Source organism: Oncorhynchus keta, chromosome 10 (assembly GCF_023373465.1).
Source record: "Oncorhynchus keta strain PuntledgeMale-10-30-2019 chromosome 10, Oket_V2, whole genome shotgun sequence".
Classification (NCBI taxonomy): domain Eukaryota; kingdom Metazoa; phylum Chordata; class Actinopteri; order Salmoniformes; family Salmonidae; genus Oncorhynchus; species Oncorhynchus keta.
This window is the reverse complement of record NC_068430.1, coordinates 54,757,625-54,775,382: the sequence shown is the minus strand read 5'-3', so window position 1 is coordinate 54,775,382 and position 17,758 is coordinate 54,757,625. Positions and strand designations below refer to the sequence as shown.

General features: G+C 40.8%; 2 protein-coding genes across 2 annotated transcripts in view; one reads left to right on the top strand and one right to left on the bottom strand.

Moving 5' to 3' along the window:
* LOC118388983 (histone deacetylase 7-like) overlaps positions 1-17,758 on the top strand; it is a 266,283-nt gene that overhangs the window by 201,745 nt on the left and 46,780 nt on the right. The window lies entirely within an intron of this gene.
* Positions 13,965-17,758, bottom strand: part of LOC118388976 (bridging integrator 2-like) — a 33,148-nt gene continuing 29,354 nt past the window's right edge. The window contains exon 12 of the mRNA XM_035778625.2: positions 13,965-14,711. Coding sequence (XP_035634518.1) covers positions 14,679-14,711 — 33 coding nt within the window. The 3' untranslated portion in view covers positions 13,965-14,678. The remainder of the gene's footprint in view (positions 14,712-17,758) is intronic.

Below are 17,758 nucleotides of genomic sequence, written 5' to 3'. Positions count from 1 at the left end.
CGTTTGAAGTCCCATCTTCAATTTCATTGAGAAACATTCCATTGTTAGTTAGTACTTCAACATGATCAAAATGAAAAAAATATTGTAAAAGTGTATGGTATGAATTACAAGGATCTGTCTTTTAACTAATGGCCTTGTTCAGTTCAGTAGCATATTTGTCTTTGACTTTTGTTTGTCTTTCCCCCGGTGGCATTCATACGTCTTTGTGCCCACAACTTCAAACAGAACACCCCTGAATGGGAGACTTTTTACTCTCCCAACTGCGTTCTTTTTTTTTTAAAGTTCAATAATATTCTATATTACTGAGGCTTGTAGAGAAACTAACAATGTTCGGAATCCCGCATGGAATCCCAAAAAAGAAAAGATAACTCATTTTTGTCCTTTCTCAATGTCATGAATTCTAGTGACATTTTTGATCCCGAATTTATTTAGTTATTTTACTTCAAACTTGCCATTTAGAAAATGAGGCGTTTCTCCAGAAACCAGAATACACATAATCACACTCCCTCAACTGATTAGTCAAGTAGACGGGCTTCTGACTTTGTGGCTTTGGTAACTAGTGATGACCGGAACAACAGGAGAGAATAATGACTGACCTTTTTTTAAAGTTTTGGCTCCTTTCTGTGGAAAAAGAGCACATTTCAGGACACAGTGTGCTGGGTAATTCAAACAGTCTGAGGGAAAACATTTCAAACACCTATTGCAGCTTTCCCTGCAATTACTCTGTCATTATTTTGTAACGTAAGTGCTCATTAAGTATATGGGGTTTTATTTTACTCTGGCTGAATTTGTGCAAAGCATGACTGAGAACCTCTTAAAGTACCTAGAGGATTTTATTGGCGCCTGTTTTCACAGTCAGATGTACTTGCAAACACCACCACTTACAATTCCCTTGTTTCTCTGCCATAAACATGCATAATATGCAACAAATCATTGTTTCAGACATTGCACAGAAATAGGACTTTAAAGGTTGTCTACAATGAGTATGTTTACATGCACACTAATAATTCAATATTCATTTGATTATGGCAGAAAGGCCACTGGCTTTACTCATGTAAACACCTTAAGATGTGGATGTCGATTAAGGCAGCCCTCCGCACCTCGCTGATTCCACATTGTGGAAGCTTGGCGAATTACAACAACAGTTAGGCTATTTTCAAACAACTTTCCACCGCCCCTGCCCTGCCCTTCCTCCGCCCCCTTTCTCAACAAGCCAAAAGTCCCCCTTTGCACACTCTCTCTTTCGTTTTAAAACGTGTAGATTTGTGTACATAGGCATAGGCATAGCCATTTTGTGAGTGAGAACAGGTGCGTGGGCATACTTGAAAACATATGTTGTTCTAAACTTCCTTCTCTAACCTATCGACTTAATAGAGTGGGGACTTGGTGCCATGTACGTTCTGCCTGGCTGGTCTGTCCTTGTGGAAGTTGTAATCTAGTGCAGCCAGCAATGATTTGGCTTCATGGACTGGTGGGGAAAAGGAAAATGCTTGCTTGCTTACATCAGAATACGGTTCTGGTAAGACTCCATATGTGACTCGTTTCAGGAAACATGTTCCACAAGGCATTTCTGCCTGTGAAGTCACAGGAGAGGCATTTGAATTTTTGGGGGGCAGAAATGCCCTTTCCTGTAATAATGAATACAAATGAGCTAAAGATGTTGTCAGCTATATGATATGGTCATTATTTGAACTGGCTAGCCAGCTAACTTAACAAGCAAGAAATGAACCAAAACATTGTTTAGAAAGTTGCTTTTAGTAGCCTGGTTTGCTAGATTGAGATACAGTGGGGCAAAAAAGTATTTAGTCAGTCACCAATTGTGCAAGTTCTCCCACTTAAAAATATTAGAGAGGCCTGTGATGTTCATCATAGGTACACTTTAACTATGACAGACAAAATGAGGAAAGAAAATCCAGAAAATCACACTGTAGGATTTTTAATGAATTTATTTGCAAATTATGGTGGAAAATAAGTATTTGGTCACCTACAAACAAGCAAGATTTCTGGCTCTCACAGACCTGTAACTTCTTCTTTAAGAGGCTCCTCTGTCCTCCATTCGTTACCTGTATTAATGGTACCTGTTTGAACTTGTATAAAAGACACCTGTCCACAACCTCAAACAGTCACACTATGGCCAAGATCAAAGAGCTGTCAAAGGACACCAGAAACAAAATTGTAGACCTGCACCAGGCTGGGAAGACTGAATCTGCAATAGGTAAGCAGCTTGGTTTGAAGAAATCAACTATGGGAGCAATTATTAGGAAATGGAAGACATACAAGACCACTGATAATCTCCCTCGATCTGGGCTCCACGCAAGATCTCACCCCGTGGGATCAAAATCATCACAAGAACGGTGAGCAAAAATCCCAGAAACACACGGGGGGACCCAGTGAATGTCCTGCAGAGAGCTGGGACCAAAGTAACAAAGCCTACCATCAGTAACACACTACACCACCAGGGACTCAAATCCTGCAGTGCCAGACGTGTCCCCCTGCTTAAGCCAGTACATGTCCAGGCCGGTCTGAAGTTTGCTAGAGAGCATTTGGATGATCCAGAAGAAGATTGGGAGAATGTCATATGGTCAGATGAAACCAAAATATAACTTTTTGGTAAAAACTCAACTCGTCGTGTTTGGAGGACAAAGAATGCTGAGTTGCATCCAAAGAACACCATACCTACTGTGAAGCATTGGGGTGGAAACATCATGATTTGGGGCTGTTTTTCTGCAAAGGGACCAGAACGACTGATCCGTGTAAAGGAAAGAATGAATGGGGCCATGTACCGTGAGATGCAAGAGCATTGAAGATGAAACGTGGCTGGGTCTTTCAGCTCGACAATGATCCCAAACACACCGCCCAGGCAACAAAGGAGTGGCTTCGTAAGAAGCATTTCAAGGTCCTGGAGTGGCCTAGCCAGTCTCCAGATCTCAACCCCATAGAAAATCTTTGGAGGGAGTTGAAAGTCCGTGATTCCCGGCAACAGCCCCAAAACATCACTGCTCTAGAGGAGATCTGCATGGAGGAATGGGCCAAAATACCAGCAACAGTGTGTGAAAACCTTGTGAAGACTTACAGAAAACGTTTGACCTCTGTCATTGCCAACAAAGGGTATATAACAAAGTATTGAGATAAACTTTTGTTATTGACCAAATACTTATTTTCCACCATAATTTGCAAATAAATTCATTAAAAATCCTACAATGTGATTTTCTGGATTTTTCCCCTAATTTTGTCTGTCATAGTTAAAGTGTACCTATGATGAAAATTACAGGCCTCTCTCATCTTTTTAAGTGTGGAGAACTTGCACAATTGGTGGCTGACTAAATACTTTTTTGCCCCACTGTATACTAAATTCATTTTTTAACAGATGTGATTATTGGTGTTAAAATACACCAGTTATGCTATTTTGGACCACCAGGCTGCTGATGTCATGCATGTGAATCCTTAAAGAGATGGGTGGGGATAAGGCTTAACTTCTTCGATATAGGGGGCGCTCTTTTAATTTTTGGGTGAAAAACGTTCCCGTTTTAAACAAGATGTTTTGTCACGAAAAGATGCTCGACTATGCATATAATTGACAGCTTTGGAAAGAAAACGCTCTGACATTTCCAAAACTGCAAAGATATTGTCTGTGAGTGCCACAGAACTGATGTTACAGGCGAAACCCAGATAAAACCAGATAAAAATCCAAGTGCCGCATTTTTTGAAACCGCCTCATTCCAATGACTCCTTATATGGCTGTGAAGGAGCTAGGAGTCAGCTTACGTTGTCCACGTCTTCCCCAAGGTGTCTTCAGCATTGTGACGTATTTGTAGGCATATCATTGGAAGATTGACCATAAGAGACTACATCTACCAGGGGGTCGCTTGGTGTCCTCCGTTGCAATTATTGCGCAATCTCCAGCTGCAGTATTTTCCGTTTGCTTCTGATGACAAGCCAACTGCCACCACTGATAGATTATCGAATAGATATGTGAAAAACACCTTGAGGCTTGATTCTAAACAATGTTTGCCATGTTTCTGTCGATATTATGGAGCTAATTTGGAAAAAAGTTTGGCGTTGTAAGTGACTGCATTTTCTGGTATTTTTCTTAGCCAAACGTGATGAACAAAACGGAGCTAATTCGTCTACACAAATAATATTTTTTGAAAAAATGAACATTTGCTATCTAACTAAGAGTCTCGTCATTGAAAACATCCGAAGTTCTTCAAAGGTAAATTATTTTATTTGAATGCTTTTCTTGTTTTTGTGAAAATGTTGCCTGCTGAATGCTAGGCTTAATGCTATGCTATCAATACTCTTACACAAATGCTTGTATAGCTTTGGTTGAAAAGCATATTTTGAAAATCTGAGATGACAGTGTTGTTAACAAAAGTCTAAGCTTGTGTTTCAATATATTTATTTCATTTCATTTGCGATTTTCATGAATAGGAAACGTTGCGTTATGGTAATGAGCTTGAGGCTATGATTACGCTCCCGGATACGGGATTGCTCGACGCTAGAGGTTAAGAGGGTGTGAATGATGCTGAAAGGGTGTAGACAAAGAATAGCTCACCAGTAGGTGTATCAAAACATTCAAGTCCCATTTTTTCAAAAGTGGGGTTACAAGTTTATCAACTTCCAAAGCAGAATCACTTTCCCATTGTTCCTCAACTGTAGTGTATGACATACCATTTTCTAGCTCTGAGTCTCTACATTTGTCTAATGTAAAAAACACAATTTCAAATGTTGCTACATAAGACCGAATCGAGCAGTTCGAATCAGCTGTTGATCTGTAAAAAAAAAAGTTTGAACACAGACAAGTCATAATGAATGCATCATGAAATCAACAAATGTGTAATCCTCCTTTGGATGTGTACATGTCAAACATAAGCCTAATACCAGGGTTCCCAACCCTCTCCTCTGTGACCAATATACCTGATGAGGCTAACCCTTTTTTTTATCCATTCCTTAGTGAAGTTGTCCCCTAGGCAGTCATTTTGGAAATGTCCCAGTGTCCATGTGTTTTCATTCCCCACATGGTGAATAACACCTCGCCGCAGGTCCTGAAACATACAATTGCAATGCATGCATTTTTTCAACAATAATCCGTGTCATTCCCCATTTAGCATACTGTAGATATGATTTCACAAACTCAGGGACAAGTACTTGCTCACAGCAAAACACAATACAGTAAGTACAATACCACTCAACCATAATACATAAATGAGAGTAATAATTAAGACAAGATAAATATGTACGAAGGGCTATATAAATACATTTGATTTGATTTGATAAATATGACTTACAATAAACTCCTCATATGTGTCTGCCCTTTTACAGAACAACCAAAAGTGGTTGACAACCTCCTTCAACCACATGATGAGTTCTGCTTGGCCTTTAATCTGTGCTGTTTAGATCAAATCAAATGTATTTATACAGCCCTTCGTACATCAGCTGATATCTCAAAGTGCTGTACAGAAATCCAGCCTAATACCCCAAACAGCAAGCAATGCAGGTGTAGAAGCACGGTGGCTCGGAAAAACTCCCTAGAGTTTGGGGCGACAGTGGAGCAGGTAGTGGAGCAGTACAATGTTTAGATATGATAACAATTCTAACACTGGAGCAACATCTTCACACCATGCCACATATCGAGACAGTGCTTTATTCCGCTGTGTTTATATTTTCCTTTTGGCTGGGGCTGAGAAAATATGAGATGTATATATTTTTAAACGATTCAATCTGGCAAAAATAAACATTTTAGATGTGCATGGTCATAACCAAACCTACTCCTTAAAGCAGAAATCTGAGAATGTGCATCTGTGCAGATCTATTTTAGCGGGATCTCTGTAATCAGTTGATCCATGGTCTTAATCCATGGTGACAGTTTCTCTGGGTCTCCTTCTTGTCAATGTTCACTACGGAGATGATTTCACTGCAATCATTCTCCAATATAGTGTATGTGCAATATACTGTCCAGAGTATCCTGGCGAGTCCATGCGGCCATCAGCTGAAATTGTAAGAGACATTGAAGTAATCAATAAAAAACCATTACATCCGTGTTAAATAATTGTGGTGTACTGTAAGCACACAAACAATTAAGTCCTACCTAGGACTACAACACTGTCTTTGGTTTGCAGACGGTCAATGATCACATCCCTTTTCTTCAACAATTTTATTGAGTCCACTCAGTACGAGTTCTGAATGTTGAAAAAAGTGCTACTGGAAACCATCCCATTGTTCATGTATTTGAAAAGGAGTACAATTTTTGAGTTGCTGTCCCCAGAATCTTAAATCTCGTCAGACTCCTCTTCATCATAATCTTCATTCACCTGGGATTCCTTTGAGGGACTCCAGGTCTCATCAGCACCACTCTCATCAGCACCAACTTCATCATCCCATCGATGCTATCACAAATAAGACATAATAGTATAATGGTACATTGTAAATACAAACACCAAAAGTAAGCACACTAGCACATCACAAATACTAAGAAAAATCGTATACTCACACACTATTCAGTTAATTCTATGGTCTCTTTGGAGATACTCATATTCATCAGGCTAAATAAACTCAGCAAAAAAATAAAAGTCCTCTCACTGTCAACTGCGTTTATTTTCAGCAAACTTGTATTTGTATGAACCTAACCAGATTCCAGAGACTTAAACTGAACAAGTTCCACAGACATGTGACTAACAGAAATTGAATAATGTGTCACTGAACAAAGGCTGGGTCTTAATCAAAAGTAAGAGTCAGTATCTGGTGTGGCCACCAGCTGCATTAAGTACTCCAGTGCATCTCCTCCTCATGGACTGCACCAGATTTGCCAGTTCTTGCTGTTAGATGTTACCTCACTCTTCCACCAAAGCACCTGCAATTTCCAGGACATTATTGGGGGGAATGGCCCTAGCCCTCACCCTCCGATCCAACAGGTCCCAGACGTGCTCAAAGGGATTGAGATCCGGGCTCTTCGCTGGCCATGGCAGAACACTGACATCCCTGTCTTGCAGGAAATCACACACAGAACGAGCAGTATGGCTGATGGCATTGTAATGCTGGAGGGTCATGTCAGGATGAGCCTGCAGAAAGGGTACCAGATGAGGGAGGAGGATGTCTTCCCTGTAACGCACAGCGTTGAGATTGCCTGCAATGACAACAAGCTCAGTCCGATGATGCTGTGACACACCGCCCCAGAGCATGATGGACCCTCCACCTCCTAATCGAAAAAGGGACGTTTCTTTTTTTGCTGAGTTTAGAAGTGATAAAACATAACAAGAAAAGTAAATTGACTGAATAAGATCTGTACAATCAGTCTTAGAGTAAGAACTCTTAAGGCTTCATGTCACAATGACTACCACCCTGTAGCACTCACTTTTGTAATCATGGAGTGCTTTGAGAGGCTGGTTATAGCACACATTAACTCCACCATCCCAGTCACCTTTTACCCACTCCAATTTGCATATCGATCATTAGACAACGCAATCTCAATTGCTCTCCTCAATGTCCTCATCTACCTAGATAAGAGGAATACCTATGTGAGAATGCTGTTTATTGACTACAGCACCAACACCATTGTCCCATCCAAGCTCGTCACCAAGCTCAGGACTCAAGACTCCCTCTGCAACTGAATCCTGGACTTCTTGATGGGCCGACCCACGGGCACCCACAGGAGTGTGTTCTAAGCCCCCTTCTGTACTCCCTGTTCACCCACGACTCCAATGCCATCATCAAGTTCGCTGACCACAGAACGGTGTAAGGCCTGATCACCGGTGATGATGAGTCAGCCTACAGGGAGGTCAGTGATCTGCCAGTCACTGACCAAGGAGCTGAATGTGGACTACAGGAAACAGTGGGGAGAGCATTCCCCCATCCACATCAATGGGGCGACAGTGGAGCAGGTAGACAGGTTCAAGTACATCGGTGTCCAAATCACTAAAGATTTAAAATTTTCCAAACACACACGCAGTCGCGAAGAAGGCGCAACTGTGCCTCTTCCCCCTCAGGAGGTTGAAAAAGTTTGGCATGGGCCCTCAAATCCTCAAAAGGTTCTAAAGGTGTACCATTGAGAGCATATTGACTGGCTGCATCACTGCTTGGTATGGCAACAGCACCACCCTCAATCACATGGCGCTACAGAGGGTTGTGCGGACAGCCCAGTTTAACACTGACTTCAACCACCCAAGCCATAAACAATTTTATCTGCTGCTACACGGAAAGAGGAACCAGTGCATCAAGTCTGACCCCAACAGGCTCTTGAACAGCTTCTATCCCCAAGCAATGCAACTGATAAATAGCTAACAAAATAGCCACACAGACTATCTTTATTGACCTTTTACTCCATCATTTGCTAACTCACACATGATATGCACATACATTTATACTGACTTTACACACCCGCTCACACACAGTACAAGCTGCTGCTACTCTATTTATCTTATATTATTTTCCCCCTTAACCCTATACATATCTACCTCTATCACTCCAGTATCCCTGCACATTGTAATTGTCACGGTTGTTAGAATGGACGGACCAAGGCGCAGCGTGATTAGAGTTCCATCTTTATTTACAGTGAAACTTCCAACAAAACAATAAACAATCAACAAAACGTGACCTACGTGGTGCTACATGCACATTGACAAAACAATATCCCATGCAGGTGGGTACAGGGGGGACACCCTAAGTATGATCCCCAATTAGAGACAACGATAATCTGCTGCCTCTTCTCCCCCAATTGCTCAGTTTGGCCAGGTGGCCAGCTCTAGGAAGAGTCTTGATGGTTCCAAACTTCTCCCATTTAAAAATGATGGAGGCCACTGTGTTCTTGGGGAACTTCAATGCTGCAGACATTTTTTGGTACACTTCCCCAGATCTGTGTCTCAACACAAACGTTTCTCGGATCTCTATGGAGAATTCCTCATGGCTTGGTTTTTGCTCTGACATACACTGACAAAAATAAGATTTGCAGACTTCTGAGGCTCAGAAATTCAATTTTGAGCTTGGTAATAGTTTGCAGTTGACGTGGACAGCACACCAATGGAAATTCAAATGGAGCTGATAGAACTGCAATGTAACAGCACACTGAAGGTTTAGTAGGATTCAGTCGGGGCAGACCACTTTCCTACTTTCATCCCAGAAACGATGCCACGGCTCCGCCTACAGGCCGCCCGTATGCGGTGCATGTTTGAATATTTGAATATTACAACCTACCTACGTGTTGTTATTTGGAGATTTGAAACGCTTTAAAGAGGCATTCAAAAATAAAAAATAAAATACATTTTAGGTCGTAGCAGAATACATGTTTTTTAAACAACCCCAAAATATATATATGCCATGTCTGGCCCGCAAATCCTGTTTTTTTCTATATGACCCCTGCAGTGATTAAGTTTGACACCCTTGCATTACAATATCCGACCCCACACATGGAAATATACTGTAGCTCAAGGGTACAACATCTCAGCCCTCACTTCTCTAGAGTGAGAATCCATGTTTAATGCTTACCTCATGTTTTACTTTTTCAATCACACATCTTGACTGATTTTCCAGTTGAGCAGACATTAGGTAGGTTCCCTCAACAAACGTTTGCACATTTTCTGTGCAGGTCATCATATTTTTACAATGAACAATCCTATAATCTGAGGAGACCTGCACGTAAAACGTGTATTTGGAATGCACCCTAAAGGCTAAATGAACTGTTCGCCACCACTAACATCATGTATGAATGACACCACCTTTCGGGAGACAATGTTCACAGGAAGATGCTTCCAATTTTTATAAAGACCTCCATTTTTCCAAAGGAGACAAATTGTCTGTGAGGGGAGTAGTTGTATAAGCAACTGCATAGACACGGCTACAGCCGTGTAGGTTAGATTGAATCCAGTCCTTAGTTTAATATCCCATCTCGAATACCTTGGGCATGCATGCAACCAAAGAAGAACAATGTCAGCATCGGTTCAAACTCCAGAGGTCTCTAGGGGACAGTATAAAAACTTATCTGACCATCTATCATATGCCTTGTCGACAAAGTGCCATTTCTTAATGGGACCAAACACTAATAAAACACAGTTATGCTTGCGCAACCTCCATACACCCTTTCCCAAGAGGATTGGGAAGAAAAACTCACACAACAAGCAAGCAAAACCAAGTATGAGTAGGTGGGGAAAGTAAGACCCCTCATTGAGAAAAGACAAGGAACGAAATGTCGATCCTTTCAGGAGAATATCACCTTTGCCTCTTAACCTCTCAGACCTTTGCGAGAGTACTATTAATAACAGACTTTCAGTCTATTCTACTGAGGGGAGTTGTTATAGTGTGTGACCCCCTTTTGGCACCTGTTGTTAGAATGGAGTATGCATGTGTGTGTATTCCCAATGGTCAACTGAGAAATAGCCCTGTCGAAAATCTGGCGCTATAAGGGCCAGGGGAGAGGACTAATATTCATGAACTTCATTATGTGCGTCCATATGTGACCTGCATAGCCAAGAGAAAAATAAAGCTGTTCGTAAAGCAGTTGGAAGAGACACACAAAGGAAGTGTTGTTGATGATGGCACTGCTTCAAATACTCCCTGTTGCACTCTGCTCCCTCTAACAAATTAACACAGCATCGAAAAGAAAAGCTCTCCCCTACTACATGGCTTTACCCTCCCCTGCACTAATAACAACCCGAAGAAGTCATACTCATGATTCCATATTTCCAGTTTAAAGGGATACAGAGACATAAACATGGTGTCCACGAGTTCATCTGATTCCAGGGAAGTAAATCCTGACCTATTCCTTTAACATACTGTATGAAAAAAAGAGGAAACAAGATTGTCAGCTATTGGACAACCTGCGCAACAGGGAAACAGTGAATGGAGCATATTGTAGTTGAACAAAATATTTGTTTTACCCTTATTGAAAAGGACATGCTGCATAGATTTTGTGACATTAGATTGCCTTAAAGCTGCAAAATGTAACTTTTTGGGCGACCTGACCAAGTTCACATAAAAATGTGTGTTATAGATCTGTCACTCATTGAAAGCAAGTCTAAGAAGCGGTAGATCTGTTCTATGTGCACTATTTTTATGCTTCCTGCTCCTATGTTTCATTTTTGCCGTGTACTACTTTCAGTTGTGTACAACAGCTTAAACAGATGAAAATACAATATTTTTAGTTATAGAAATTATATTTCACACCGGTTTAAATGGTACAATGATTCTCTAGACTATACTTGACAGCAGCATACCACCCACTGCTGGCTTGTTTCTGATGCTAAGCAGGGTTGTCCCAGGATGGGAGACCAACTGGTGTTGGAGGGCCAGTAGGATGCACCCTTTCCTCTGGGCTAAATTCCCCAAGGCAGTGGTTCTCAAACTTTTTATAGTCCCGTATCCCTTCAAACATTCAACCTCCAGCTATGTGCCCCCTCTACTACCAGGGTCAGCGCACTCTCAAATGTTGTTTTTTGCCATCATTGTAAGCCTGCCACACACACAGTATATAATACATTTATTAAACATAAGAATGAGTGTAAGTTTCCGTCACAGCCCAGCTCATGGGAAGTGACAAAGAGCTCTTATTAGGACCAGGACACAAATAATAATATAATAATAATCAATCATTTTGCTCTTTATTAAACCATCTTGCATTTAACACCTTATTTGTTAATTGAAAATTGTGAATAACTCACCACAGGTAATGAAAAGGGTGTGCTTGAGAGAATGGCATAACTCTGCAATGTTGGGTTGTATTGGAGAGAGTCTCAGTCATTAATTATTTTCCACACACGGTCTGTGCCTGTATTTAGTTTTCATGCTAGTGAGGATCCACTCTCACATAGGTACATGGTTGCAAAGGGCATCAGTGTCTTAACAGCACGATTTGCCAAGGCAGTATACTCTGAGCGCAGCCCAATCCATAAATCTGCCAGTGGCTTCTGATTAAATTAGATTTTCACAGAACTTGTTGCAATTTCGATGAGGCTCTCTTGTTCAGATATCAGTAAGTGGACTGGAGGCAGGGCATGAAAGGGATAACGAATCCAGTTGTTTGTCTCATCCATTTCAGGAAAGTACCTGGGTAATTGCGCACCCAACTCACTCAGGTGCTTCACTATATCACATTTGACATTGTCCGTAAGCTTGACTTCATTTGCACACAAAAGAATCATACAATAATGTAAAGATCTGTGTGTTGTCCTTGTTAATTCAGACAGAGAAGAGCTCCAACTTCTTAATCATAGCCTCAATTTTGTCCTGCACATCCTCTCCCCTGTAACTATTCCCCAGGTTGTTGCGGTACATGAGAACGTGTTCTCAGTCAACTTACCCCATAAAATAAGGGTTCATAAATAATAAATAAAACTTGCTTGTTTGGTCATAAACTGGCTAACTTTTAGAATTTTGGAAACCAGGAAATAGCTGAGCGATTTTTGCGTATTGCACCTTTAAATCACAGGGCAAAATTGGCAAGGAAATTGACTATCGCAGTTATCAACATGCATCCTGTCCTCCAATGGCTTCCTGGAGTTTGGAATAGCTGATTTATTGATGGTAATTGTACTTACCATTGAGGAAGAGATTGTTGCCAAATCCTGTTCTCTGTTTCTAAAGCATTCCAACAGTCAAAGCCATAGGTCAAACCACATATCACCTCTAATTTATAGACTGTCATTACCACGTCAGTCATTACATCACAAAAACACTGCTGAACATATTCCGACATCATCTTGGAACAGCTGTCACATGGGGATTTCCTTTGCTATTGATCAAGACAACCTAGTCTCCTTCCAGGAAAGCCAGGGCAAAATATAATTCCAGTTCCAAGTCAATCCTAAATATTACTCAAGGTCCCTGACTGTGTCATTGTGGTGACTTCGTGTGAATATCTTTGGCCCGTAGCATGCAGAATGAGGTTTACGACACCAACAGGGATTTCAACAGAGCCATGTGTTTTTTGTCCTCATGTGGAACTGAGAAGGCCCCGGGCTCTGCCTCAACTTTTGCTTTTCAAAAGCATTTTGAAAGAAGGCCTACACCCGCTCAGCAGCCGATTGTCCTTGTTTTGCCCTTTTGTTACAGAATTTCCAAGAAATTTAGTTATGTTTTTAGAGGAACTATTTTGCCCGATTCTTTTATGGGAATTATCCCAACTGATTGACGGTGTATCATCATTGAGGTTGTGTCAGGTCCAAAATGATAAAGGGTTATCCATGTTTGAAGGTACAGTGGTTTCTCCTTTAAAAGTTGCGGGCTTACACTGCGGGACATAGAGGTATCCAGCGTCACGGCTTCATTGCTCCAGACAAGTGGGAGTTAAAGCACTCATTATGCATTTGGGTTCAAAGGTTTTCATATGACCAATCATATTGAGTGATTCCAATGACGAATTTGACGCAAGCCATCTGCCGTTGGTGACTTTCTTCAGCAAAGATGGCTAACAAAACATTACGGTGGAAGAAAATGTAAGTTATAATATAACAAGTCAAATGTTTTTACAATTGACACGAATATGTTAATGCAGAGACTGCATATTTTTTTGTCATAAAGTTACTTTCCGAAAATCGCTATTTAGCAAGTTAGCTGACTAGCTAACATTAGCCAACGTTATTACATGAGTATGAAATTGTAATTTGTGTTTGTTTTAGGGACTCCTGAGAAAACCAGCAAACCAGGCGGTCGTCTTGTGAAACAGTGGATGTAAATAATCTAGCTAGCTAAATATAGCATTTACTGCAATGTACAATTGTGTTAGCTTGCCTTGCCTACATTTGCTATGCAGCTGAAGTAACATAGCTAGCGAACTATTTATTTGCTTATTGTATAATGGAGGATAAAAATAACTGTATGCCTATGGATATGTAGCTAGTTTTAGTATGTAGCCGATCTGTGCATGGACCCTAAAATGTTTTGTGTTACGTACGCCTCTTGGAGGAGGGAACACAACACCCTGTGGAGTGAAAGAGGTATGTGATTCCAGGTGCAGGTAAGGATGACAGAGGCAGAGAATATTACCGTTAACTGGGAATTTATTTCCTTAACACGGTAATGTAACGTGCTTCAACACCTGCATGCTTGCTTTTTGGGGTTTTAGGCTGGGTTTCTGTACAGCACTTTGAGTTATCAGCTGATGTACGAAGGGCTACATAAATACATTTGATTTGATTTTGATTCATGTGGGGAAAAGGGGCTGGATGGAACCAAAGCAAAGAAAGTAAAAGTTAGAGTCCCCTCTCCTACCTTACCCACGACTTACCTAAACTTAACGCCACCTGAAGCACTAACCAAAATACAGGGGTGGGCCGCCCAGGTCTTACCTCGTGTGCATAGACAGAGTACATACTAAGGGTATATGTATGCCCACAGGCCTCTTGCCTAAGCACTCCCAAGGTGCCTTCCCGTTCTCACCTGGAAAGAACTGAAACAGAATAATACAAACTTAAAGTGCACAATTTCAATAATCAAAAACACAATTATATTAGCACACACATACCTCAGAAGTGGCGGTAAAGTAAAGTAATAAAGTCATGTTTTACAACAACAGTAATACTTTACAACAACACTGTCTCTAAGCAACAACCAACACAGGACATCTAAGAAGTTCTCTCTTCCTGACAAAGGAACACTGTCTTTTCAAGCTGCAGAAGGAGTCAGTAATTGCAGACAGCTGTATCTCCTGACGAGAGGGCGGGATCAGAGCTCCAATCTGCAATGGGGCCGACCAATCAGCTACTTGGGGGAATCCAGGAAGCCATTTCCTGAAATATACATATACATTTGGTATAAATATTAGTTCAGAACCTATGAAACTCAGCTATCATAGTTGTTGTATTGACTTCAAGTCTAAATGGCATTAACCTCTTGAAGCTAGGGGGCACTATTTTTATGTTTGGAAAAATAACGTTCCCAAAGTAAACGGCCTATTTCTCAGGACCAGATGATAGAATATGCATATAATTGACTGATTAGGATAGAAAACACTCTAAAGTTTCCAAAACTGTCAAAATATTGTCTGTGAGTATAACAGAACTGATATTGCAGGGGAAACCCTGAGAAAAATCAAACTCCATGTTCCATAGCCTCCCTTTGCTCCATTTAAAGGGATATCAACCAGATTCCTTTTCCTATCGATTCCTCAAGGTGTCAACAATCTTCAGACATAGTTTCAGGCTTTTATTTTGAAAAATGAGCCAGAAAGATAGCATCGCGTCAGGTGGTCACATGAGTTTTGCTCGCGCAACAGAGTTTGGACAGCTATTGGTTTTCCCTCTCCTACTGATAAAGACATTTGCGGTTGATATATTATCGATTATATATTTTAAAAACAACCTGAGGATTGATTATAAAAAACGTTTGACATGTTTCTGTGGACATTACGGATATTATTTGGAATTTTCGTCTGCGTTGGCGTGACTGCTCTTTCCTGTGGATTTCTGAACATAACGCACCACACAAACGGAGGTATTTTGGATATAAAAATAATCGTTATGGAACAAAAGGAACATTTGTTGTATTACTGGGAGTCGCGTGAGTGAAAACATCCGAAGATCATCAAAGTTAAACGATTAATTTGATTTATTTTCTGATTTTCGTGACCAAGCTACCTGATGTTAAGTGTACTTAATGTTTTGTCATGCGATCGATAAACTTATACAAACGCTTGTATTGCTTTCGCGGTAAAGCATAATTTCAAAATCTGAGACAACAGGTGGATTAACAAAAGGCTAAACTGTGTTTTGCAATATTGCATTTATGATTTCATGAATATAAATATTTTAGGTAATATTATTTGACTGTGGCACTATGCTATTTAACGGTTGCTGATGACAATTATCCCGCTTAAGGGATGGGTAGCGTCAAAAAGTTTTGAATGAAGCCTATGGATTGAGTACAATATAATAGCTTTATTGTGCCAAGCATGCAAGTCCTATAAACATTTTTTTTGTACATATTTTTTAAATTGAACCTTTATTTAACCAGGTAGGCCAGATGAGAACAAGTTCTCATTTACAACTGCGACCTGCCCAAGATAAAGCAAATCAGTGGGACACAAACAACAACACAGAGTTACACATGGAATAAACAAACATACAGGCAATAACACAATAGAAAAGTCTATATACAGTGTGTGCAAATGAGTTAAGGCAATAAATAGGCAATAGTGGCAAAATAATGACAATTTAGCAATTAAAGACTGGAGTGATAGATGTGCAGAAGATGAATGTGCAAGTAGAGATACTAGGGTTCAAAGGAGAGAAAATAAATAACGGTATGGGGATGAGGTAGTTGGTTGGGCTATTTACAGATGGGCTATGTACAGGGGTAGTGATCTGTGAGCTACTCTGACAGCTGGTGCTTAAAGTTAGAGAGGGGGATATGAGTTTCCAGCTTCAGTGATTTTTGCCATTCATTCTAGTCATTGGCAGCAGAGAATTGGAAGGAAAGGCGGCCAAAGGAGGAATTGACTTTGGGGGTGACCAGTGAAATATACCTGCTGGAGCACAAGCTACGGATGGGTGCTGCTATGGTGACCAGTGAGCTGAGATAAGGCGGGGCTTTACCTCGCAAAGACTTATAGATGACCTGGAGCCAGTGGGTTTGGCGACGAATATGAAGTGAGAGCCAGCCAATGAGAGCATACAGGTCGCAGTGGTAGGTAGTTTATGGGGCTTTGGTGACAAAACAGATGGCACTGTGATAGACTGCATCCAATTTGCTGAGTAGAGTGTTGGAGGATATTTTGTAAATGACATCGCCCAAGACAAGGATCAGCAGGATAGTCAGTTTTACAAGGGTATGTTTCGCAGCATGAGTGAAGGATGCTTTGTTGCAAAATAGGAAGCCGATTCTAGATTTAATTTAGGATTGGAGATGCTTAATGTGAGTCTGGAAGGAGAGTTTACAATCTAACGAGAGACCTAGGTATTTGTAGTTGGCCAAACATTCTAAGTCAGAACCGTCCAGAGTAGTAATGCTGGTGCGGTGCGGGCAGCGATCGGTTGAAAAGCATGCATTTAGTATCGTTTAGGACCTTGAGTGTGGCTGAGGTGCACCCATGACCAGCTCGGAAACCAGATTGCATAGTGGAGAAGGTAGGGTGGGATTCGAAATGGTCGGTGATCTGTTTGTTAACTTGGCTTTCGAAGACCTTAGAAAGGCAGGGTAGGATAGATATTGGTCTGTAACAGTTTGGGTCTAGAGTGTCTCTCCCTTTGAAGAGGGGGATGACTGTGGCAACTTTTCAATCTTTGGGGATCTCAAACGATACGAAAGAGAGGTTGAACAGGCTAGTAATAGGGATTGCAACAACTGCGGCAGATCATTTTAGAAAGAGAGGGTTCAGATTGTCTAGCCCGGCTGATTTATAAGGGTCCAGATTTTGCAGCTCTTTCAGAACATCGTCTATCGGCTGATACACGTACTGTAGTTATTACCACGCATGAGATCCCTACATTGTAGCCTGTACATTGAATATATTCACTGATCATGTACTCTTCCTTGGAAAATAAAGGTGCGGTTCAGGTATGAATCTCTGTGAGACATTTTTCAGTCATATCCAATACCAGGTGTATCAAACTCAATTCTTTGACTGATGCTGTGTCTGCATGTATGTATTACATGTATGTATTACATGTATGTATTACAATTATACACTTCAACAGTGTTTACCACTCCTGCTCCTGGGTGATCAATGACTACACATTGTAACTATGCAATAGACTAGAAACAAGATTTAAGTCAAGGCTGATTTGTAATTCATATATACAGAAAAAAACAGTACACTACACTTCCTATTTATATCTAA